Below are 24,650 nucleotides of genomic sequence, written 5' to 3' on the forward strand. Positions count from 1 at the left end.
GTGACTCAACAGACAGATCAGCCAGGTGGGGGCATCAGGAAAACCCGCCTGCTCAGATTCAGACAGGGACTCAGGCAAGAGTCCTGGCCTGCCTGAGCCTCAGTCTCCTCATCTGCAAAATGGACACATGGTAGCTGTTGCCATCGCTGTCGCGGGAGGATGTTGAACATCGTAGGTCAGAGAGCCCAGCACGCAGCAGGCGCTCAGTACGTTATCTGTTCAAGGATGGGAAGGAGGGGGTGTCCAGCTGGTTAGTTGGGCAGAGGTGCAGCTGTGAAGGGCTGTCTGTCCTGTGGAGAAGGACTTAGCTGCGATTCCTTTCATTTATATCTCTGCATTCATCCATTTGGTCATTCATTTGGCAAGTATGTCTTGGGCAGCTGCGATGTGCCAGGCCCTGTTCTAGGCCCCAGGAACTCGGGTGACTGTAACAGAAGAGGCCCCCGCTCTCCTAGAACTGGCGTCCAAGTTCCCAACATCTGGGACAGTGTTTTATGAGCCTCCCTCTTGACACCCACAGTCCCAGGCAACCCAGTGGTGGGTGCTGTGATTAGCTGCTCTTAGAAGTGAGGCGACTTCCCTGCTGGTCCAGTGGCTAAGATTCTGCCCTTCCAATGCAGGGGGGTCATGGGTTTGATCCCTGGTTGGGGAACTAAGATTCCCACATGCTGTGCTGTGCAGCCAAACAAAACAAAACAAAACAAAATTAGAAACAAGGAAACTGAGTCTCAGAGAGGTGACACTCTGCCTGGGGTCACACAGCTACTAAGCAGCAAAGGCACAATGAAAACTACAAGTCTGTTCTGGCCCACCCCGAGACTTCCAAGGGGCGTGGCATTTAGAAAAGTGACCCCAAGGAGAGGGCTTCATACACTCTAAAGGCATGAACTCAAATGGGCTTAAAAGCAGGTGGTTGGAATCCCAACCACATTCCCCTCCTGTGGAGTTGTGACCTCAGCTGGGTCTCCTGGTCTCTCCGAGCCTCAGTTTGCTCATCTGTGACATGGGGCTGAGAGGTCAGTGCAAGCGTGCTCAGCACACGATGGGTGTTGGATAAATGTCAGCCCCTCCCCTCCATTCTCTCCAGTCATAGTTTATTCCCTTGAGAATGGAAATGATAATAACTTCTAGAGTTATTTTTTTGGATTAAAACAGAAGGTGTATGTGATATGTACCAGAGGGCTGTGGGCACTGCTAACGTGGGCATTCAAGCAGTTAGCCAGAGACACAGCCTCCTGTTGGTGTAGGCTGCAGGTAAGGCAGGCCGGGGCAGCAAGAGGATCTTGAACCTGGTTTTCTGCTGCCTGGGGCACCCTTCCCTGGCTCCTTCCTGGCCCATTCATTCCTTGGTGTCTGCTCTCTTCTCTGAATTTTGCCCAGGGGTGTGAGATGGAGGGGTGGGTGTTGGTCTGCATGGGTGTATGTCCTGCCTCCTCGGGGCCTCAGTCTCCCAGCTGGGTAACGGGACAGTGATGCAGGAGAGATGGGGACGAGGAGGGGAGAAAAGGCTTTCAGAAGGCGAGGTCTCCGAGCAGAATCACGAGTTTTGGCTTTGGACCTGGGATGTCTGTGTCCCAGAGCTGCCTCCGCCCTGCCCTCTCTGGGCTCTGTCTCTCTAGCTGTTAATTGAAGAAATAAAAGGCAGCTGCCGTTGTTAACACTTACCACGCACCAGGCACTGGCTTAAACTCGTGAATTATCAATTCAGTCCATCATCTTCCATGATCATTCAGTCCTCATGGCAGCCTTTTGGTGTAAGAGCTACCATTTTATTTTTTCATTCAAAGCGTGAACGCAGAGTCCAACCAGTAACTATAAAGCAAATATGTGAGTTTATCCTTCCCACATGGCAGTGATCATTTCCCCCGTTTTACAGATGAGGAAGCTGAAGCCCAGAGAGAAGTGACTTGCTCCTGGCCACCCTGTCAGGAAGTGGCTGGTGGGGAAGAGAACACGGGTTGGGTGGTTTCTAAGGCTGCAGAATCCTCCCTTGGCCAGGGGTGGGAGGTGTAGTCTCTGTGGCTGTGACTGTCCTCTGGTAGAGGGGCTGGGCTAGAGAGACGGGGCTTCCATATTCCATGCTACCTGGGCTGGGTAGCATCGCGCTCTGAGCAGGGCTAGGTTAGAGGGATGGGAGGGGGCGAGACCTCGGGAGAAGGAGCCAGAGCCTCCTGGGACAGAACCTTCATGTCCTCGAGTCCCCTGCTGTGCACCAGTCCCTGTGCTGCCCCCTCTATGAGCATCTAAGCTCACGACATCTCCTTGTCAAAACAAGGAGACTGAGGCTGGGGAGGGGACGTGACTTTCCCGAGGTCATCAAGCTGCAAAGGGTTTCTGCGATGTAACTCACATGCAACTCACTCTTTCAGTGTGTGCAATTTAGTGTTTTTGTAGAATGTTCAGGGTTTTAGAGACGCCACCACTGTCTAACCCCAGTACATTTTCATCATCCCCAAAATGAACCCCATCCCCACTAGGTCACTGTCCCCCCACTCCCCCCAGCTCCTGGCAGCTGTCTCTCTGCTTCTTTTCGATGGACGTGCCTGTTCTGGACATTTCCTGTACATGGGATCCTATCACACTTCACCTTCTGTCTTGCTCGGAGTGTGCTCTTAACCCATTCAGCCGCACCACCTCCTGGTGCTTCCCACCCTGGGGCCGGGGACCTTGGAAGCGAATGGGGGGCCCTGAGAGCTCAGAGGGATCCTTGTGTGTCCTGTCGGAATCCCTCCAGCCAAGGACTTGCAGAATGACCGAGTGAGGTCGTGGTCACATCAGCCTTGCCCTTTGTGGGGCCTGGTGAGTCACCCCAGCCCTGCCCCTCCTGGGTGGGGGGGACCCAACGGGACACTGGGGCTCTGTCTGCCCTGGACAAGCAACCACTGTGCAGCAGACAGGAAGCAGGCAGGGCCGAGACCTGCTGGGTAAATACGGGCTGGCTGGGGAAGGTGCCCTGCGTGGCATGATGCCCCCTGCTGCTCCCACCCACTGGGCCGGGGGAGCCTCAGCAGCCTGGCCAGGGAGCCAAGCTCCCAGTGGCGGCTGCTCTGAGGTGGCTGCCAGCATCCCAGGCTCTGGGCCCAGCTGCTTGGCCCTCCTGGCTGTCACACCTTCCTTGATCCTCAGTTTGTCTGTTTATCCATCTTCTGGTAAAGATACTTCAGTGACACCGATGCTGCCGACAGCAACCGTCTCCTGCTGGGTGTGTACTCCTTGCCTTCCCTGGTAGCTCAGCGGGTAAAGAATCCACCTGTCCTGGGTTGGGAAGATCCCCTGGAGAAAGGATCGGCTACCCACTCCAGTATTCTTGGGCTTCCCTGGTGGCTCAGATGGTCAAGAATCTGCCTGTAACGCAGGAGACCTGGGTTCAATCCCTGGATGGGAAGATCCCCTAGAGGAGGGCATGGCAACCCACTCCGGTATTCTTGCCTGAAGAATCCCCACGGACAGAAGAGCCTGGCGGGCTACAGTCCGTGGGGTCGCCAAGAGTCAGACGCGGCTGAGTGCAGCACGGCGCTCCCTGCCTGGCGCTAGGATCAGTGCTTTACACACTGTCTTATTTGACTCTGTCAACCACCCCAGGGCAGGCGCTGCGGCCATCACCGTTTACAGGTGAGAAAACAGGCACAGGAAGGCCGGGTGACTTGCCCTGGGTCACACAGCTGGTGAGTGGGCAGTTTGCCTCTGGGGCCCATGGTCCCCACCACCCACCCTGAACCACTCTCCCTCCACCCCCATCATCCGTCCTTTTCTTCTCAAGTCCCCTGGTCCTGGTAAAGTATTCACTGAGGGGACTTCCCTGGCAGTCCAGTGGTCAGGACTCCACACTTGCAGTGTGCAGGGCATGGGTTTGATCCCTGGTCAGGGAACTAAGATCCCACATACCCCACAGTGTGGCTCAAATAAAAAAATAATAAAGTATCCACTAAAGGCACAGGTCCTGGGGCCGTGTGAGTCCCAGACCTGGTTCCACATCTAAGGAGCTGGGCAACCCTGTAAGGGTGACTCTACCTCTCTGAGCCTCCGTTTCCTTACCTGGCGGGTGGGGAGGTGGATAGAGCTGGCGTTTTCTCTCTCAGTGCCAGCAAGCCTTGGGCTCTGTCCTCCTAGGCCCTTCCCCACCCACGCCATCCCTCCAGGATTGATCTAGAATGATAGGCTAGTCCAGGTTACTGCAGGAAGTGGGGGACCCCACAGCTGGGGCAGAGAGCCACAGGATGGAGGGAGCAGTCTGTCTGGGAGCCCAGAACCTCCGCCTGATCTGCCTGCCTCCCCCCACCTTCCGCCCGCCCACTCACCCATCTCGTCTCTCTTCATTCCTGTCTTCTCCCAACACCTCAGGCTGCCCGGTCCTTAGTGCCCCCTGCTGTCTCCCGGCCCCACACCCCGGACCTTGCTGTCTCCTCTGCTCTTTTATCTGTCGCTCGTGTCAAGCCCTCCTCCTCGCTGCCTCTTCCTGGGCCCGTCAGAATCAATCAGTGCCGCTTCCTCCTGCCTGTCTCCTTTCAGAACTTCAGTGGACCTTGCCTGACTGTTTAAGCAAGCAGATATTTACTGGTGCCTTGGCATAACGCTGAATGCCGGGGAGACAGCCAGCACAGAATAGTCCCTCCTTCATGGAGCTCACACTCCAGAGGAGAAGAGAGAAAATGAATGAAAGGGTGATATAAGCAAAGGTCAAAGTTTAATCACGAGAAGTGCCGTAAAGGGAGGCCCAGTTTGCTGTAAGAGTGAGCACAAGGAGCTGGTTTAGAATGGGGTGGGGTGGGGTGGGGCAGGGGGAGGAAGGCCTCTCAGAGGAAGTGCTGGTTAAGATGACACCCAGAGAAAGGGAGCCAGTGGAGGAAGACCAGCCCAGGCAAAGGCCCGGAGCAGGTCAGCCATCTGCTCCCCTCCTAGACTGAGTTCCCCGAGTTTCCACTCTTCTCTGCTTCCTCGGTGCCCTGCACACACTTGGCACTCAGCAGATGCCTGTTGGCGTGCATCGGTCCCAGCTCCCTGGCATTCCTCCCCCTGGGGTGGAGCAGCCCCTGCACGCCTGAACTTGCCCCCAGATCTAAGCAGCTTTCCTCGCTCACGTAATCAGGAGGATGGGATTTGACAAGGACGTGCCAGGGTTTCCATGAGCTCAGGCAAAGCCCTGGGGTAACAGCGAGGGTGGGCCCCTTCTTCTGCCAGAAGAAGGGTGCGGGGTATGGAGCCAAAGCCCTCCAGCCCACCCCTGCTGCACCCGGGATTGCCAGGGAGAAGCACCTGCCGTTCATGCGGTCTTGCGGTTTGCTGTTCATTGAGGGCTTACTGTGTGCCAGGTGCTTGACTCAGTTCCTATAATCCTCAGGGTGACCCACTTAAGTCCCCCGGGGCAAGTGAGGCCTGCGAGGCTCAGAGAGGCCAAGTGACTAGCTCAGGCTCACCTGGTTAATGAGCAGTAGGGTCTGGGCACCAACCCCAATCGGTCTGACGTCAACATGCACGTTCTTTCCCAGACCCACCAGCTCCCACCAGGTGCACCCTCCTCTGTCGGGCCAGGGAGTGTGGATTTAGCTGCCCTGACCGAGTCCTCAGGGCCATCAGAGCCAAATGCGTGACCTTCAGCCATGTTTCTGGAGAGCTTGGGGTCTGACCCGGGCAGAGAGGAAGACCTGGGGGACCCTGGCTCAGCCCTGTATCTCCTGATCTCCTCGTCCTGCACCCGTGAATTCACCGCTCCCAAGCCCTTCCTGTCTAACCAGCTCTCATCCCCAGACATACCTCAGCTTCTTGCTCTGTCTGGCTATTTGCTCTGTTTTCTCACCAGGTCAGCCCCAGGAGGGCAGGAGTTCTTTGTCTTGCTCACATCTGTGCCCCCAAGACCTGGCACATGATAGATTCTCAGGAAACACTTGTTGAGTAAATACATGGGTGAATGGCTTCCAGTCCTGTTCTTTGGGCCCTGGGATTCAGACGCGTCCATCCTGCCACAATTACTATCTGTGTGTGGACTGCTGCCTAGTATATATTATGATGTGGGTGTGTGTGTTAGTGACTCAGTGGTGTTCAACTCTTTGTGACCCCATGGGACGGTAGCCCACCAAGCTCCTCTGTCCATGGGATTTCCCAGGCAAGAATGCTGGAGTGGGGTTGCCATTCTCTTCTCCAGGGGATCTTCCCAACCCAGGGATTGAACCCAGGTCTCCTGCATTGCAGGTGGATTCTTTACCATCTGAGACCCCTGGGAAGCCTATATATGTGTGTGTGTGTGTGTGTGTGTATATATAGATAGGTTTGCTTAAAAACGTTTGAAATCCGCCACATTAAATGAATGCAGTGGTCACACAGCCTGTGGGGACGTCCACACTTGGCGTAAATGTCCTTCGTTGAGCCCCTGATACGCTCCTGGTGCCAGCTGGGCGCTGCCCCCTGCAGAGGCATTCCCAGGGGCTCACAGTGGGCACACGCATGCGCATGAGCACAGGGGGAAAAGAGAGGAGGAAACATACACGATATTTACACGCAGAGGAGAGTCAGGAGGACTCTCAGCCTCCCTGTCCTGGCTGGCACCCCTCCTTCCCCCTAAGTCTGGCACGGATTTGGAATGTGTAATAACAGCCTACAGGGCAAATGAGAACAGGGAGTGATCTCGATCCCCAACCACAGAGAACGCCAGTGTTTGGGGAGGGGACTGCCACAGAGCAGGCTGTGTGTGTCCGCTTGTGAACAGGCGTGTACGTGCACGCTGGTGTCTGTACACACTTGGGTTGTGCGCTGTGGAGGGAGTCCAAAGTCCAGTTCTTCAAGGTCACCCACTCTGTGTGGCGTCATCTCAGCGGCTTCAGTTTTCTCAGCTGTGAAATGGGAGCATTGCAACTTTGCTCACCAGGCCCTAGCGGATTAACTGAGGGAGAGGCTGGGAGGACTTGGTGAATGTTAATAAGGACTGTGAATGCATGGCTGTAGGACCACCCCGTGCGTGTACCTGGGGAGGGTGGGTATGCTGGGATTGTATCATAATGGTGATGATGATTCAAGTATTTGTCAAGGGGCCTCCCTGGTTAAGATGCTTAACCGGGTGCTTCCACTGCAGTGGTCAGGGAACTAAGATGCTGCACAGTGTGGCCAGAAAATAGACAAAAATACAAAAAACATTTGTCAGGTGCTTATTAGGGGCCCAAGAGACACCTGACCTGCCCATTAACCTATAGGATAGAAGCTGTTTTGCAACTCTCATTTTGTATGCAGGGAAACTGAGGCTCAGAGAGGTTAGCATGGGCTGATGGTAATAATCCTCTCGAGGGGCCATTGTGCACCTTGAACAAGATACTCTAAGGGTTTGGTGTGGCACCCGGCCCCCAGGCCATGCTGTCAACTGAGGGGTTAGGGTAGCCCAGCCTCCACAGCCAACTGCCTGGGTTTGAGTCCTGGTTTTGTCACTAAGCACTTCCCTGGTGGCTCAGATGGTAAAGAAGTTGCCTGCAATGCAGGAGTGCTATGCTGTGCTTAGTTGCTCAATCATGTCCAACTCTTTGCGACCCCATGGTCTGTAGCCCTCCAGGCTCCTCTATCCATGGCGATTCTCTAGGCAAGAATACTGGAGAATACTGCAGTGGGTTGCCATCCCCTCCTCTAGGGGATTTTCCCAACCCAGGGATCAAACCCAGGTCTCCCACATTGCAGGCAGATTCTTTACCATCTGAGCCACTAGGGAAGCCCAAGAGTACTGGAGTAGGTAGCAGCCTATCCCTTCTCCAGGAGAACTTCCCAACCCAGGAATCGAACCAGGGTCTCCTGCATTGCAGGCAGATTCTTTACCAGCTGAGCTACCAGGGAAGCCCTGCAATGCGGGAGATCCAGGTTCAGTCCTTGAGTTGGGACGATTCCCTTGGAGAAGTAAATGGCTACCCACTGCAGTATTCTTGCCTGGAGAATTCCATGGACAGAGGAGCCTGGCGGGCTACAGTCCATGGGGTCACAAAGAGTCAGACATAACTGAGTGACTGACACTTTTACTTTTCACTTTCACTTTTTCTGGCACTCACCTGCAATGTGCCCTCAGGCAAGTCACTTAACCTCTCAGAGCCTCAGTTTTCCTCATCTGTGAAAGGAGTATTACAGGAGTACCTACCTCCAGAGGTAGATCTCTCAACCTCAGCACTGTTTTCTGGCCGGGTAGTTCCTTGTGGCAGGCACGGTCCTATGCCTTGTAGGGTGTCTGGCGCTACCCCTGGCCTTGACTCACTAGATGCCATTAGCCCTCTCTCCTCTGCACAGTGTGACAGCCAAGCATGTTTCTGGATATTGCCCAGTGTCCCTGGGGACCCGAGGCACCCTGGCTGAGAACCACTGGTCTAGGGTTCCAGGGAGGACCAGGCGAAAGCATGTGTGTGAAGCACTTGGGCCCTCAAGAGCCCCATGATCATGGTGATGATGGGGTTTAGTTCATAATTATCGCTTCACCATAATTAATACGCTGACATTGATCCCTGTTTGCCTTGTCAAGGATGCTGGCAGTGAGTGAGTGACTGAGCGGGGATTTGAACCTGGGGCTGGCTGACTCCAGACCCCCTGTTGTGGAGCCCCAGAAACCCTGGATGCTGTCTGAGCTGAGATTTCTTAGGGGAGGGGGTACAGGCATGGTGGGGGCTGGAGGGGCTGCCTCATCTGGCCCCCACCTTGGGTGGAGGGTGTCTGGAACCCCGTGGGGACCTGGGAGGGGGTGCAGTAATTAAGAAGTATGTGCCTAAACTCCTTCTCTTCCCCTGACCCTGGGGTCCCCTCTGAGGTGAGCAGGACTGTGCCTGGGGAAGTCTAATCTCCCCCTTAGTGCCTGCACCCTGGTGGACAGCCCTCCCTGCCTCAACATACCCTCATTCCTGCATCACAGAGCTGGGATCCAGGGGGCAGCCCCTAGGGGGTCTCCATTACCGGCCTGGCAGGTGGATTGGAACTAATGTCTCCTGACTCATACTAGGCGCCGGCACCTAGTGCATGCTTCAAATTCTTGAAGGCACTTGGCATCTCCCAAGCTTTAGGAGGTGTTGTGGTTACCCTGGTTTTACAGGTGGGGAACTGAGAGGAAGCGATTTGCCCAAGATCTCACAGCTGCTGACTAACCAGGGCCCAGAGGGGAACCGGGTAAAACCGATTTCAGCACCTGTGCACCTAGCCCTTCCTTCCCTCTGTGATTGTGCTCATCAACAGCCCCCAGGTTAATCCCAGGGTCAACACTGGACATGCCCGATCTCATTTAATTCCTCCTGCAAATGTATGAGAAAGCTACTACTATTGTACCCATTTTATAGACAAGGAGACTGAGGCTTGGGACACTCTCTCAAGGTCATGCTACATGGAAATAGCTTAGCTGGGATTAGAACCCAGGCCGGGAAAAGTCTAAAGTCCAGGCTCTGCCTCCCCATTTGTGCCCGGAATGGGGCCCGTCCGAGGCAGGAGCTCTGACCCTGTGTGTGCCCTGCTGTGCTCGCCAAGAGAGGCCTCTTGCAGGGGCCCTCGCCTTCTCTCCTGGCAACCAAAAACAAACAAGGTGGGGACCAATCTTTACTTGTTCTTCTGCTAATGTGCGCGGAGGGAGAGATGTAGAAAAGAGAGCTTTGCAGACGTTTCTCTGCAGCCCAGGCGGGATGTGAGGAGTTCCAGGAAACTCGCCCTTGGTGTCCAGCCCACCCTGTGCGTGCTGCAGAGGGCAGGGGGCTGACAGCCAGCAGGCCCTGGTCCTTCCCTTGCCCTTCTCCTGGCTAAACATTGGGCCTGGGAGGCAGAGAGACCTGGGTTCAAGTCCAGCTCTTCTCCTTGCAAGCTGTGTGACTGGCCCCCGTCAAGCTTCATTCTCCGCACCTGACAAACGAGAATAGAGACTACCTTTGTCATCAGGTCGTGTGTCCATGTGGCACCCCTCAAGGGGCGGGGGTGCAGGCATGGACAGGCAGCGGCCTTCCCTGCCCTCTGGTACTCACAGCCCAGGATTAACTAATCCCACGAACACACGGTCGAGGGGGCTTCCCAGAGGAAGCAGCACAAGCTGGGAACACAGGTGGGCAGGAGCTAACCGGGCAAAGAGGGGAGGGAAGGGGTCAGCGCTTGGCACTGGGGAGCAGAGTTTGGGCACGGCTAACTGAACCCTCAGAACCTCAGTTTCCTGTTCTGTGAAATGGGGTCATAATGATGACACTGGCAAGTTGAGGGCGACTGACTCCCACAATGAGTTCATGTGTATTTGCTGAGCACCTCGTGTGCCTGCAGCATGCGTTCAATGGTTATGTTTTAGTAGGTGTTTTCTGTGTGGCAGGCACAGCACAGGCCACTGGATTGCATGCACTCTGCTTCATCCCCATTTCACAGATGAGGAAACCGAGGCTGTGAACCATCGGCTTTCCTATCATATGATGGCTAAATGCGGAACTTGGATTCAAACCCTGCTCTGGGTGCTCCAAAGCTGGTTTGGTTGGCCAGGAGTAAGCCCCAGGCTCATATGTTTGGGGACCTGGTGTGATTCTGAGGCCCTTCCTTCTTCAGCTGATGTTCAGGGTAGCTGGACGCGAGGCGGACTTGTGTTTCCAGGTCCCTGAATGGGGCTCCTGTTGCAGCTCCTGCCGGGGGCTGGCGGCCAACCACATCTGGGAGTGGCCACCCTGCACCCCTGTCATTACAAGGGTGGCTTTGAAGCAGCTGGCAGCAGTGCTGTTTGCCCACGTGGGAGGGGGGCTTCCTGGAGCCGGCCTGATGCCCCTCCCGTTCCCTTGCAGGCTGAGCCGTGTGGACGGGTCCCCAGGGCAGCATGGCGGATCCTGGCGAAGGCCCTCGTGTGGGGCCAGGGGAGATGGCCGAGTCGCCCGGGGATGAGAGTGGGCCCCCCGGCGGGGAGGCCTTCCCCCTGTCATCACTGGCCAACCTGTTCGAGGGGGAAGACGGCTCCCCGTCGCCCTCGCCAGCTGATGGCGGTCGCTCCACCGGCCCAGGCGACGGGCGACCCAACCTGCGCATGAAGTTCCAGGGCGCCTTCCGCAAGGGGGTGCCCAACCCCATCGACCTGCTGGAGTCCACCCTGTACGAGTCCTCCGTGGTGCCCGGGCCCAAGAAGGCGCCCATGGACTCGCTGTTTGACTACGGCACCTATCGTCACCACCCCAGTGACAACAAGCGGTGGAGGAGGAAGGTCATAGAGTGAGTATTGCTGGCTGCCTGGCCAAGGTCTCCTCTGTATTGAATTCGCCCATCCACCCATCCATCCACCCACCCACCCTTCATCTACTCATTCATTCATCCAGCTACCTGTCTTTCCACCTAACCATTCACTTGTCCAGTCCATCCATCCATCTGTCCACCTGTCCTTCATCGACTCCCTCAAGTACCTGTCTGCCCTTCTATCCATCATCTAGTTGTCCTCTCATACCACCCGCTTTCCGTTTGTCCACTGTTTACTCTCCAAACAGCTGTCCATTCTTCTATCTACTCTCCATTTCTATTCATCCAGCCAGTCAGCTATCAAACTATTCATCATTCATTCATTTATTCCATTTTCATATCTCTCTTTCGTTATTTCTCCTTCCTTCTCTCTTTCTCTCTTACCAGCTACCCGCCTTTCCACCTGTCCATCCGTTTGTCCAGTTTATCCTCCATCATCACTCATTCGGATACCTATCGACCCATCTATTCATCTGCCATCTCTCTGTCTAGCCATCTCCACATGAAAACCCGTTAGACCCCACTCAGGCCTCTGTGTGTGTCTGGAGCAGTCTTGAAGTCTGCGTGTGTCCTTCTGTCCCCCCATGCTGATCACAGACTCATTTATGCCCTTGGATGAAGCCCAGCCACCTTCTCAGCCCCTGCTTGGTCAGGAACTGTCTGTCTCCTTTGTTTATTTACCGAGTCATCAGTTTGTTCAGTGAAGGTTTTTGGACTACCCACCACATGCCAGGTTAGGGGAGGGGTTGGTCCTGGGGCTCCAGGAATGAGCCAGGCCAGGTGCTGCCCCTGCTTAGCTTAGATACTGAGTAGCTGTCACTGGCACTTTCAGTTTGGAGGGCAGAACACTTAATAAGCAAGTGAGTAGACAGTTCACTTTGCACTTATCTGGTGGTCCAGTGGTTAAGACTCCATGCTCCCAATGAAGGGAGTATGGGTTCAGTCCTTGCTCGGGGGAGATCACGCATGCTGCTTGGTCAAAAAGAAAGAAAGAAAGAGTTGACTCTGGGAGAAGGAAATGGCAACCCACTCCAGTATTCTTGCCTGGAAAAGTCCATGGACAGAAGAGCCTGGCGGGCTGCAGTCCATGGGGTTACGTGACTGAGCCCGCATGCATGAGGAGGGTGGAGGGAGATGGGTTGGTAGCAATAAACTGGTAGAATTGAAAAAAAGAAATAGTTCACTCTGGGGGAGGTGCTGAGGTGAGACTGGGAGCTGATACAGGAAACATAATCCAGGTGGACTTCCTGGAGGAGCTGGCATTTAAGCCCAAAGCTAAGGAGTGAGAAAGGGCAGCCACACAGGGGATTCATTGGAAAAGCTCCTGATTCTGGGAAAGATTGAGGGCAGGAAGAGAAGGGGATTACAGAGAATGAGATGGTTGGATCTCATAGACTCAATGGACATGAGTTTGAGCAAACCCCGGGAGATGGTAAAGGACAGGGAAGCCTGGCGTGCTGCAGTCCATGGGGTTGCAAGGAGTCGGTCATGACTGAGTGACTGAACAACATTCCAGGTGGAGGCTGGAGAAGCTTGAGGTCTCCAAGGAGTGCAGTCTGCAAGCTGCTGGATGAACTTTGTAAGCTCCACTCAGAAGTGGAGACAGGCCCAGGACAGTAAGGTGCCCCGGTGCCCGATCTCTTTGGAAGGTTGCATTGCAAGCTGGTGGGCTCTTCGTCTCCCTTTCCCCCTCCTTCAGGCCCTCATCCCCACCACTACCTCAGACAGCTAGGGCTGATGGCTTTGGAGGGGCTGCAGAGGAGTCGGAGCGGGGTGCGGCTGAGCACTTGAGGTCTTCAGAGACCCCGAAGGCTGCCTCAGTGAGGATGGGGGCGGGGCGAGGCTGTTCTTTTCATTTTTTGGCTCAAAGGTCACAGTTCAGGAGCAGGTGAAATGGGGGCTGCCCTAGCTTGTGTGACCCCCACCCTAGTGTCCAGAAGCACCTCTTGTCCCTTCCCTGGTGCCCCGTTGCTGGAGGCCCCGTCCTGGGGGGCAAGGTCTGGGCCTGGGAACGGCCCTGGGCCGCGCCTCCTGTCTGGCTCCCTCTCTGCTCCCCTCCACTCTCCCGTTTGCACGCTCTCCTCCTCTCCTGTCCGTCCTGTCTTCATTCACAGCCTCCTCCTGCCCCTGTGTGTGCTGGGTGCTGGGTGGGTGAGGATGCGACCTCGGTGCCCCTGGGCTAGCTCTGCGCCAGCTTTTTGTCTCTCAAAACCTAGCACACAGTAGGTGCCCAGTGAATGCTTATTGAATGGCTGATTGACTGACTGTTTTTTCCCTTCTTTACTTCTCCATCACTTCTCCTCCCCCAGCCCTCCCCACCTTATTCTTTCTCCACCCGCCTCTGCAGCTCAGCGTTTATTCCACACATACAGGCTCCAGACACCCAGTAGCACTAAATAATAACAGGAACAGCAGCTAACATTTACCAGCGTTGACTGTGGTGGGGCCTTGAGCTAAGCATCTACGTGCATGGCCTCATTTGTCTCAAATGTTTGTTGAATGAATAAATCAAGCAGTGAGTGATTTGAATAAATGATAGAGTTGCTTTATCTTTTAGTCTGGTGTTCCTCCTTTCTGTCCTTAGTATCTTTGTCTCTTCCAGTCTCTGGCTTATTAAGCACTTAATAAAAGACAAAGAGATGGATGGATGGGTGGGTGAATGGGTGGGTGGGTGGAGGGATGGAAGGATGGATGGGTGGGTGGGTGGGTGGATAGGTGGATGGGTGAATGGATGGGTAGAGGGGTGGGAGTGTGGGTAGTGGATGGATAGGTAGATGGATGGGTGAGTGAATGGGTGGATGGATGGATGTATGAATGGGTGGATGGATGTTTGGATAGATGGTTGGGGACCTTGGGAGCTTCTGTCTGTCTCCACCCAGCACACAGTAGGTGCCAGGTAGTGTTGGGGTAAAACATTCCTCTGTGTCTCCAGATGTCTCTCCCCTCTCAGCCTGGCCCCTCCCTAGGGCTCCAGCTGCCCTCCCCTACAATCCTCCAGCCTCTAAGGCTGGAGACCGTGAGGGTGGGCAGGGGATGAGCCCTCCTATCACCCCGCTTCCTCCCCCTTCAGGAAGCAGCCACAGAGCCCCAAAGCTCCCGCACCCCAGCCGCCTCCCATCCTCAAAGTCTTCAACCGGCCTATCCTCTTTGACATCGTGTCCCGGGGCTCCACAGCTGACCTGGATGGGCTGCTCCCCTTCTTGCTGACCCACAAGAAGCGCCTCACGGACGAGGAGTTCCGGGGTGAGCCACCCAAGAATAGCAGGCAGGCCAGCTGGGGCTTGGGGGAGGCCTGGCGTCAGGGGCCCCCTTTTCCGTCAGCGTCTTCTCTTGGGTCAGTGGGCTGCACTAACCAGGAAGAGCATTGGACAGGGAGTCTAGTCCTGTGTGTCCATTCCCATATTACTTAACTTCTCTGGGCCTTGGCTGCCTTTCTTCATTCAGCCTTTATTGATGGAAAGTGTCATAGGTAAGCAAGGTCACATTACAGGCTGTTTCTTTACCATCTGAGCCACCAGGGAAGCCCAGAGTCTACACCTGGGCTCAGATCCCACCTCTACCACTTAAGGGATCCTTGGCCTCTCTGAGCCTCAGTTTCCTCATCTGTACCCTGGGGAATAATCACAGCACAGCCCTGGCCTCTGCGGACAGAGAATCCCATAGTGCTGAGCACAGGCAGCCAGGGTCCCAGAAGCCCCTGTCCTGTCTGGGGGAGCTCTGGAGGGGGTTGCCCGTCATTCCTGCTTCTGCTCTCCAGGTTCGAGCCCCGCCCCTGCCCAATATTCTGGGTCCCCACTGTAGACTGGAGCCCAGTCACCTGCCCTGGGACGTAGCCCAGACAGCTCCCTCCAGCCTCGTCCAGGCTCAAACATCCGCCCCGGGCCATGGCTCCCTCCGCTGCCCCGGCCTCTCTGCACATCTGGGAGGGGAGCCTGTGAACCTCTCCACCCAAGTCAGCCACCTACTGTGTGCCAGGTACCAGGTGAGCTGTCATTAACTGGCCAAATGACCCCACAAATCAATATAAAATGTCAAGAACTGTGACCTGCCAGGAAGGAGGGCCTGTCTCAGGTGGGCTGGCCACAGTAACAGGGCTGACGAAGCTCCAGGGAGATCAGGTATTTGGAGACTTTAGGTATTTCAAGCAAATTAAGTGCCTAAATAGGCTGACCAGGTCTGCAGTGTATTTTTCACATATACCTTTACCAGCCAGACTCTGAACACCAAAATGGTACTCTGCTGTATCACTGTGTCCATCAGAAGAGAATTACTGGACTTACAAAAAGCGTTCATTCATGGTGCCCGGCCAGGGCGCAGATGGTGTGGCCTTGTTTGGGGCGTGAGGTTAGAGTTGCAGGGGGATGGGGTCCCCCTCCCCCCTCAGAAGGTCTCCATGATGCTGCCAATCTCATTTGGAGATCAACCACATATAAGCCCTGGCCAAACAGCCCCACCTAGCCCCCCAAGTTCACCATGCAAAAGTAGGGAGCTTTGGGGTAGAGGGAGCCCCTGTGAAACAGAGATCGTGGTGCTTTGCCTTTGGTGAGCAGCGCCAGGCTGGACTTGCCAAGACTTCTGGTTTTTCCTGAGTTCAGGACTGGGTCTCTGAGCACAGGCTGAGTTTGGGCAAATGGGTCTGCGTGAGCCTGGGTGGGGGGCTCTAAGACCGGCTGGGGGGAGGTCCCTGACATTGTACCGAATAAGGCAGGTGTAGAGGGGGACTTACTGTGAGGCCCACTACTTAGGGTTCAGGACCCTCTCTTGCTCTGGCCCCCAGTACATCCGTGGACCTAACTTGGAATTTGTAGTTGTGTGTTCATTTTCATAAACAGGATCCCCAAATTGCATGTCTCGAGCTCCGCAAACACTGGCCCCACCCCTGCATGTTTTTCTAGCCAGAGGTTCATGAGCTCATTAGGGGAGTCAGTGACCACCCCCTAAAAAGTTTGACAACTTCCAACAGAAGTTTATTTAGGGCCCCTGGCTCCAGCCTCCCCAATGGACAAAGCCACTTCGCCACCTGGTGGTGGAGTCCTGTGACTGCAACCACGCCTGATTTCTGGCTGAGCCCTGTTCATGGCTTCTTATCCCAGGACCCAGGTTGGCAGCCCCTTACCCTGCTACAGTCCAAATCAACGGTGTGGTCCCACATCCTACATAAACCACTTAACCCCTGTGGTTTGGAATTCCTTGCAGTGCACAGCATGCCCCTTCACTGAATGTGTATTTACTCAACAAGTGGTTATTGGGCCCCTACCGATCGTCAGGAGTGGTACTGGCCTGGGGCAAAAAATGATGAACAAAGCAGACTTGACCTCAAGTTTCTCTCAGTCTCGGGGGTGAGACTGACACTGATTAAGCAATCACAGAAACAAATACACAATTACAACCTGTAACTGTGTGTCTACAAAGAAGCTGTGTTGGAGGATTTGACTTGATCAGGAAAATCTGGGAGAGCTTCTGGGAGGAGGTGACACTTGAGCTGAGTTTGAATGAATTAGAGTTAACCAGGTAAAAACTGGAGAAGGCAATGGCACCCCACTCCAGTACTCTTGCCTGGAAAATCCCATGGACGGAGGAGCCTGGTAGGCTGCAGTCCATGGGGTCGCTAAGAGTTGGACATGACTGAGCGACTTCACTTTCACTTTTCACTTTCATGCATTGGAGGAGGAAATGGCAACCCACTCCAGTGTTCTTGCCTGAAGAATCCCAGGGTCAGCGGGGCCTGGTGGGCTGCTGTCTATGGGGTTGCACAGAGTCGGACACGACTGAAGCGACTTAGCAGCAGCAGCAGCAGGTATAAACAGGTGGGGAAGGATTAGAGAGAAGGTTAAAAAGCAGCATGTGCAAAGTCCCTGTGGCTAACCATGACCAGAGTTGAACTCAGTTGCTATGTGGAAAGTGGATTCAAGGATGTCCAGAGAGGCTGTCCAGGATTCAAGGATGTCCAGAGGAAACCAGGCAGGTGTCCTGGGCATGTGAGAGAGATGCTGGCTGGGCCAGGTTGGTGGCAATGGAGATGGAGAGTGGTGGAGGGCTTGGAGAAACAGGTGAAACCAGTGGGGACTTGCTGGGGGAGAGGGTGTGCGCCAAGGGTAAGATGAAGGCGAGGGACAGAGGTTTCAGCTGGCTAGGGACATCAGTGTCTAAGAAGGGGACACGTGCAGATCGGGTTGGGGTTTGGGGAATGCAAGATGATGAGGTCAGCATGGAGAGTTGCCACAATTCTAATTTTCTAATTCCCTGTCAGTTAGGAAACGGACTGATCCACCTCCAGGCTCGTGGGTCTGAGCAGACTCCCCAGGGGCCTGGGCCAGCATTTGGCACCCCCCCCCCACCTTATGCAGATGGAAAGCTGAAGTCTGTTATTTTTCAATACATAGTTACCTGCTGTCAACACTGGGCTGGGCGCCAGGGACGTAGCAAGAAATAGCCAGAATGAGGTTTGAGCAACTTCACTCCTAGGGGCGGTGGGACTGGAATTCAGGTCTCTCTGCGTCCACAGGTTTTTCCCGTTCTCTCCACTGATTCCAGGTATCTAAGGAGAGTCTCGAAAGCGTTTCTGGTAGAATAATAACTGCAACCGTATGACTTACTGAGAATGCCTGTCTACCTGGTGCTGGGCTCAACAGCTATCTATTAGCCTATGATTTCCCTTTATAGGCTTAATGTAGTTAGACAGGAAATGGAAGCGGAGAAAGGTCACACACAAATCAGAAATGGGGAGCAAAGCCTGATGTGAGCCCCAGGGATCCTGGCTCCAGAGCCAGCCCCTCAGCCCACCCCTGCCTCTCCCACTCCCTGTCCCGTTCCTGGGCCCCTTCCTGCATCGGGCTGTGTTGCCCTGTGCCTGGTTAAGAGCCAGTTCTCTTTTCATTGATTCTCTCTTTTAAAGATATAAATCCACTCACATCACCATAAAAATTAATACAAGGGAAAGAAAATTGCAAAGGCACATTAGTAAGCATTAGGGGGAGGTGTTAAAGACCCCTTAGTACCAAACGGAGACTGACTTCACGGGAGAGATTTGACAAGGGGCTGACACCTTGCACATTTGGGCTTTTGCTGTTTTTATTGCTGCCTCTGCAGGAGCCCCCAAATCCTCTAAGATAGTTTCCTGTCTATTATGGCTCACAGCCCCTACTTCGGGAAACGCTGCACTCCCTCTCCTCCCCTCTAGGGGCGCTACTGCACCCGCTTCATGGGTAAAGGATCTGTGTTCAAGCAAAGACTGCCTCCTGGGTCTGTTTTTAGAGGTTCCCAGTCCTCATTAGCAGATTAAAGGCTCTGAGAAGTCCTGTAGTGAAGACATGGCGGCGATTGGCTTTGATTAACTCAGTATTCGCCCTTTTATCTGATTTTTTAAAAGTCCCCTCCAGGGACTTACCTGGTGGTCCAGTGGTTAAGACTTTGCCTTCCAAAGAAGGGGCCCTGGGTTTAATCCTTGGTTAGGAAACTAGATCCTGCTTGCTGCAAATAAACCAATGCATACAAATAAATATATATATATATATATATATATATATTTTTTAATGGTCCATATTTAAGAAAAGTCCTTCCAAATATGCTTTGGTAAGTACCATGTCTCTATAGGCTGCAGCTTCCCATGTTTTAAAGAACTTCTGCTCCTCTGAGTTTCTTTGACCTTCTCAGTACCCTGGGGTGGGGTCGGGGAGCAGATAGGGGCCGGGCTCAGGAAGGAGAACGCAGCCAGGACCTCTGGCTCCCTGCCCAATGCCCTGTCCCCTGCTGCCCAGCAGTTTGGGCCTCGGGCCGAACACTCCTCTTGTTGCACGTATCTCCCCGCAGAACCGTCCACCGGGAAGACCTGCCTGCCCAAGGCCCTGCTGAATCTGAGCAACGGCCGCAATGACACCATCCCTGTGCTTCTGGACATCGCCGAGCGCACGGGCAACATGCGGGAATTCATCAACTCGCCCTTCCGAGACATCTACTACCGAGGTAGGGCCCAGGGCCGGGCGGGAGAGGGGCTCCCTCTTCACTTGTCCAGCCCCTCCCCACCCCCAGCAACACCTCATTTCAGCCTGGGCCACGAGTGCCAGCATGTCCTGGAACCAGTTGTCGAATGAATGAACGAACGGACTGAAGAACAACAATAACTACCCCTTCCAACTTTTAAATTCTGAGTTTCAGAATTGAAGGTTCCAAGGTTCTTGCATGTAATGAGCCAAAGGCGCTGTGAACCTGGAATCCCGGACCCAAGATGCTCTGGTTTGGAGACTCTGAGGCTTTGTGACAATAGTCCTGTGAGCCAACAGCTTGAAAAGGCAGCGGTGTCACCAGGCCCAGCTCCCTGGGTCTAAATTCTGAGATCCATGAATCCACCTTGACGTTTTGGATTCCTGGATGTCAGATTCAGAGGCTGTGAATTTTGTGTCCCAAATCCTGTGAGACCACGATGCCACTGTTTCCTCTGGCGTGAAAGGCTCTTACGAGTCTGCAAAGTCTCCACATTTGGGGTCCTCCAAGTCAGATATCCCGTGAGCCTAAACTCTTGTGGGTGTGACGCAGCAGGTCTGGGATCTCAGGCCTCAGAGACTCCACATCCGGGAACGTCTGAAGGTCCCCTTGCTGCCCTGGGGTGGATCTCCACCTTCTGCGCCCCAGCACCCCCCACACCTGGTCAGGGCTGTGCGCCCACCCACCCCCCAGTGACAGTCCCCCACCCCCTCCCAGGCCAGACCGCCCTGCACATCGCCATCGAACGCCGCTGCAAACACTATGTGGAGCTGCTGGTGGCCCAAGGAGCCGACGTCCATGCCCAGGCGCGGGGCCGCTTCTTCCAGCCCAAGGACGAGGGCGGCTACTTCTACTTCGGTGAGGAGAGGCCTGGTGGGGGCTGGGGCACATGGAGCCGAAGCTGGGGGCCGCAGAGGGTACCTGGTGGTGCTGGCAGTCCTGACACCTCCCGAGACACCCAGGGCCGCGCTGACCGCAGGCCCAGACGGAGCCCGGGGCACAGGCCGCCTCATTGGTCTTGGTCACTGAGGTCTCACCTTTGAGGGGTGGAGCGTCACCTCGCTTGCCTGAGCCTCAGCTGTCCCGTCTGTGCTGTGGGCATCGTAATGGGATCAGAGGGCTGTGGTGGGCTGTCCCCTCCCCCCAACACACACCTTATCACTCGCATCCTCTGGTCTGACTTAAGCTGGCACTGATGGTCAGATGCAGGGTCCAAATGGCATCACTACTATGGCCCAGCTGGACCCATGAAAGATTTTAAATTTCACCCCCACTTAGACACATGTTATTCGGGGTTCAGAGATAAAGTTCCTCAAAGAGTCCCTCACAGCCTCCAAGTCGCGTGGCCATGCCTCAAATAGCCACGTCCGTCTCCCCGGGGACATCGCCCCCAGACAGTTGCAGTCGGCCAGGGCTGGTTCACGTTGGCCATGGGCGCTGTGTCCATCGTCACGGCATCTCCCGTGGGAGGGCCCCGTCCCTGACCCGGCCCCCCGACCACCTGCCCCGCAGGTGAGCTGCCCCTGTCGCTGGCTGCCTGCACCAACCAGCCCCACATCGTCAACTACCTGACGGAGAACCCGCACAAGAAGGCGGACATGCGGCGCCAGGACTCGCGCGGCAACACGGTGCTGCACGCGCTGGTGGCCATTGCCGACAACACCCGCGAGAACACCAAGTTCGTCACCAAGATGTACGACCTGCTGCTGCTCAAGTGTGCCCGCCTCTTCCCCGACAGCAACCTGGAGGCCGTGCTCAACAATGACGGCCTCTCGCCCCTCATGATGGCCGCCAAGACGGGCAAGATTGGGGTGCGTGTGGGGCCGGGGTCACCATACAAACACACACACACACACACACACGAGGGAGGCTGCAGCTGACGTGTGTTATTAATGTGCACATTCGCCTCCCATCCTGCCCACCCCAGACTGCAGATGTTCTAGCTCAAGAACTTGCTGTGGCTCCCTATTGTCCAGCAAGGCTGTTCAACTTCATCCCAGAGCCTCTTTGCTCATCCCACCCCGCTGGATGCTCACTGCCCTACTCCCACCAGCCAGGGCATGCCACTGACAGAGAGCTGCGCCCCAGAGCTGTAGCCCTGCAGTACTCCTCTGCCCTCCATGGCCGGGGTTGTGGCTCAGCCCCTAACCTGCTGTGTGGCCTCAAGGAACATCCTCCTTTTCTCTGAACCTCTGTTTCCTCATGGGGGCTTCCCTGATCGTTCAGTGGTAAAGAATCCACGTGCAGTACAGGAGACACGAGTTCAATCCCTGGGTCAGGAAGATCTCCTGGAGCAGGAAATGGCAACCCACTCCAGTATTCTTGTCTGGAGAATCCCATGGACAGAGGAGCCTGGCAGGCTACAGCCCATGGGGTCACAAAGAGTCGGAAACCACTGAAGCAACTTATCACGCATGCTATTAGCTCATCTGTCAAACAGGATGGTGAGGGCAAGAATTAAACCAGGTGATGTGAGGAAAGCGTCCATCAGGTGCTCAGTAAATGTTTTCCCTCGCCCATCCTGCTCTCTGGGGAGGTGCTATTTGCTGGAGTCCCTCCCACGTGAGTTGCGCCGCGGCAGTACCCCTGCCCACGCCCCCCCAAAACCCCCTGATCCTACTCCTCCCACACAGATCTTCCAACACATCATCCGTCGGGAGGTGACAGACGAGGACACCAGGCACCTGTCGCGCAAGTTCAAGGACTGGGCCTATGGGCCGGTGTACTCCTCGCTCTACGACCTCTCCTCCCTGGACACATGTGGGGAGGAGACCTCTGTGCTGGAGATCCTGGTGTACAACAGCAAGATCGAGGTGGGCGCAGGGCAGGAGGGGCCAGAGCAGTGAGTCTGTGGACTGGGTGCAATAGAAGAGGCCAACTGAGTGCCCAGAATGGCATCTGGCAAGGGCAGGAATGGCAGGATTGTAAGGGTCGGACTTCAGGGGCACGCAGGACTGGCTTAGGAGCCTGGCACTGTAAGTGACATGCTGTGTGACTCAGGACAAACTCCCCAATCTCTCTGAGTCCCAGCTTCCTCTTTGGTACCATGCAGATAAAAATAGAGCATTTCCCATTGGGTTGCTGGGAGGACCAAATGAACAGCCGGGCGCAGGGTAAACATTATGTGTCAGCTATTATCATTAGCATTTGTTATATGAAGTTTTAAAAGCTCTTTTTTTAACTTAGCAGTATTTTATGAACATCGTTCTGCACCATTAAATATTCTTCTGCAGTATCATTGCTGCGTGGAAATGTACCACATTCTAATTAACCATTCCTCTATTCTTGGTCATTTGAGTTTCTTTCTGCACCTAACTATCAGGAATAAGATTGCAGTGGCATCTTTGTGGCTACATCATTGCACATGTGCTTGATGATAAAGAAACTCAAGTCCTTAAAGAGACAGGATGCTGCACAAATGGGGCAGAAAGCCCTGGGGCTTGCATACAGAAGGTCTTCCTTCTAGCCCCAGCTCTGTGAGTTTGGACAGATGCCTTCTCATACCGGAGCTCACTTCCCTCATCTTTCAAATCAGTGACCAACCTGATTTAAACTGGGGGTGGTGGTAAGTTTTAGCATCTCTGCTGCAAACTCTGATTGATTGGTAGTGTCTGCCCAGGAAACTGTATAGAGAACTATTGTGTGGGACTCAATTATTGCTGTCTGTCCTGGGTTCAGACTTGGAAAATTGTGGTGAGTCAAGTATTTATCATCCTGGGGCTAAATTTCCCAGTTCCCACTTCCTGAATCAGAATGTCTGAGGTTGAAACCCAGGGGTTTATTTATTTATTTGCACTAAAAATTTTTTGGCTGTAGCATGCAGAAACTTAGTTCCCTGACCAGGGAATCTAATTCGTGCCCCCTGCCTTGGGAGTTCGGAGTCTAAACTACTGGACTGCCAGGAAAGTCCCCAGGAATTTATGTTTTTTAACAAGCTCATTAGGTGATTTTGGTGCCAGCAACTTGGCAACTTCCACTGATTAGAGTTTGGGGACCATAGGAATAGATGTTCTTTCAGGAGCTTTCTAGCTCTGGGTTCTGTGTGTCTAGAACAGGCTAGAAAGGTAAGTTGGGACAGAACTGGGCAGAGCCTTAAATGCTGAGCCCAGAAGTCTGGGTGTCTGAAGAATGGGTCAGGAGGAGAACGAGCTCTCGGGGCAGAGGGTGGGGGAAGGCGCACTGGAGTCAGCCTGCCCACCCCCTGCCCACCCTGCTCCCCCACAGAACCGCCACGAGATGCTGGCCGTGGAACCCATCAACGAACTACTGCGGGACAAGTGGCGGAAGTTCGGGGCTGTCTCCTTCTACATCAACGTGGTCTCCTATCTGTGTGCCATGGTCATCTTTACCCTCACCGCCTACTACCAGCCTCTCGAGGGCACTGTGAGTGGCCGCAAGGGTGGCAGGAGCTGGGGCACAGCTGGGCCCCCTGTGGGAGGGGCTGGAGAAGGCTTGGAACAGGGTGGGAAGGCGCCCCCACGCCCAGGGGGAGGACGGTGAGGGAGGAGGCTCCGTGGACCCAGAGGCTGGGCTGTTGGGGAGCATCTGGATTTGGAGGGGCTGGGTGAGGACTTGCATGCCCCTTGCCCCCTAGCCGCCATACCCTTACCGCACCACAATGGACTACCTGAGGCTGGCCGGCGAGATCATCACACTCTTCACTGGGATCCTGTTCTTTTTCACCAACGTGAGCACTTGGCCCCAGCCTTACCCTGCCTGGACCCTCCTCTCTCTCCACCTCTTTAATCTGTTTAATGTTTGGCCACACCCCATGGCACGGGGAGCTTCCCCCACCAGGGCTCAGACCCATGCCCCCAGCATTGGGAACACCGAATCTTAACCACTGGACCTTCAGGGAAGTCCCCCTCCACCTCTCTTCACTCCACTGTCTGCTCCACGCTTCTGCTGATTCCACCTCTCTCACCCATCCCGTCCCCTCCTTCAGATCAAAGACTTGTTCATGAAGAAATGCCCTGGAGTGAACTCTCTTTTCATCGACGGCTCCTTCCAGCTACTCTAGTGAGTAGAGGTCCCTGGGGTGGCAGCTTCTGGGTGAGGAAGGTGGGGTTGGGAGGGACATCCTCGAGGTTTGGTGGTAGAGGGTGTGTGTGACTCTTATTAGGAGTGAACTCACCCAGTCTGATCAGCTACTGTAGCCCAAAGTCATGCTGTTGTCAAGTAAAAGAGTCCTCTGGTTAAAGCAAGATTCTGGTTGCTAGAGAGTTATCACTATATACACCATGGGTAGAAATAAATTTAACCTCTTACGCTTGTGATTGATTGCTAACGTCTGCCAGGAGTGCCCATGTTAAGAATCTTAAGGCTGTGTCTGTGTTCAGTGGGAAAGAGTGCTGGGATTGATTAATGATGTCTGCCTGGGGTACAGGCTGGGTTGCTGCATGTGTGTTACATATTTCCCCTTTTTCCTAGAGTTAGAGAACAATGAAAATTCTGGGGGGGTAGGACTCCACGCTTCCACTGTAGGGGGCACAGGT

The 24,650-nt window shown here is 54.6% G+C and overlaps 1 protein-coding gene across 2 annotated transcripts in view; it reads left to right on the forward strand.

Moving 5' to 3' along the window:
* The window catches only part of TRPV4 (transient receptor potential cation channel subfamily V member 4), a 36,999-nt gene that overhangs the window by 5,789 nt on the left and 6,560 nt on the right, over nucleotides 1-24,650 (forward strand). For both annotated transcript variants that reach the window (XM_061385094.1, XM_061385092.1), the window contains exons 2-10: nucleotides 10,737-11,154; nucleotides 14,246-14,418; nucleotides 18,985-19,137; nucleotides 19,873-20,013; nucleotides 20,668-20,966; nucleotides 21,789-21,968; nucleotides 23,380-23,538; nucleotides 23,750-23,842; nucleotides 24,101-24,174. In XM_061385094.1, the coding sequence (XP_061241078.1) occupies nucleotides 10,769-11,154; nucleotides 14,246-14,418; nucleotides 18,985-19,137; nucleotides 19,873-20,013; nucleotides 20,668-20,966; nucleotides 21,789-21,968; nucleotides 23,380-23,538; nucleotides 23,750-23,842; nucleotides 24,101-24,174 (1,658 nt within the window). In that variant the 5' untranslated portion in view covers nucleotides 10,737-10,768. The remainder of the gene's footprint in view (nucleotides 1-10,736; nucleotides 11,155-14,245; nucleotides 14,419-18,984; nucleotides 19,138-19,872; nucleotides 20,014-20,667; nucleotides 20,967-21,788; nucleotides 21,969-23,379; nucleotides 23,539-23,749; nucleotides 23,843-24,100; nucleotides 24,175-24,650) is intronic.

The sequence above is a fragment of the Bos javanicus genome, chromosome 17, assembly GCF_032452875.1.
Source record: "Bos javanicus breed banteng chromosome 17, ARS-OSU_banteng_1.0, whole genome shotgun sequence".
Taxonomy (NCBI): Eukaryota; Metazoa; Chordata; class Mammalia; order Artiodactyla; family Bovidae; genus Bos; species Bos javanicus.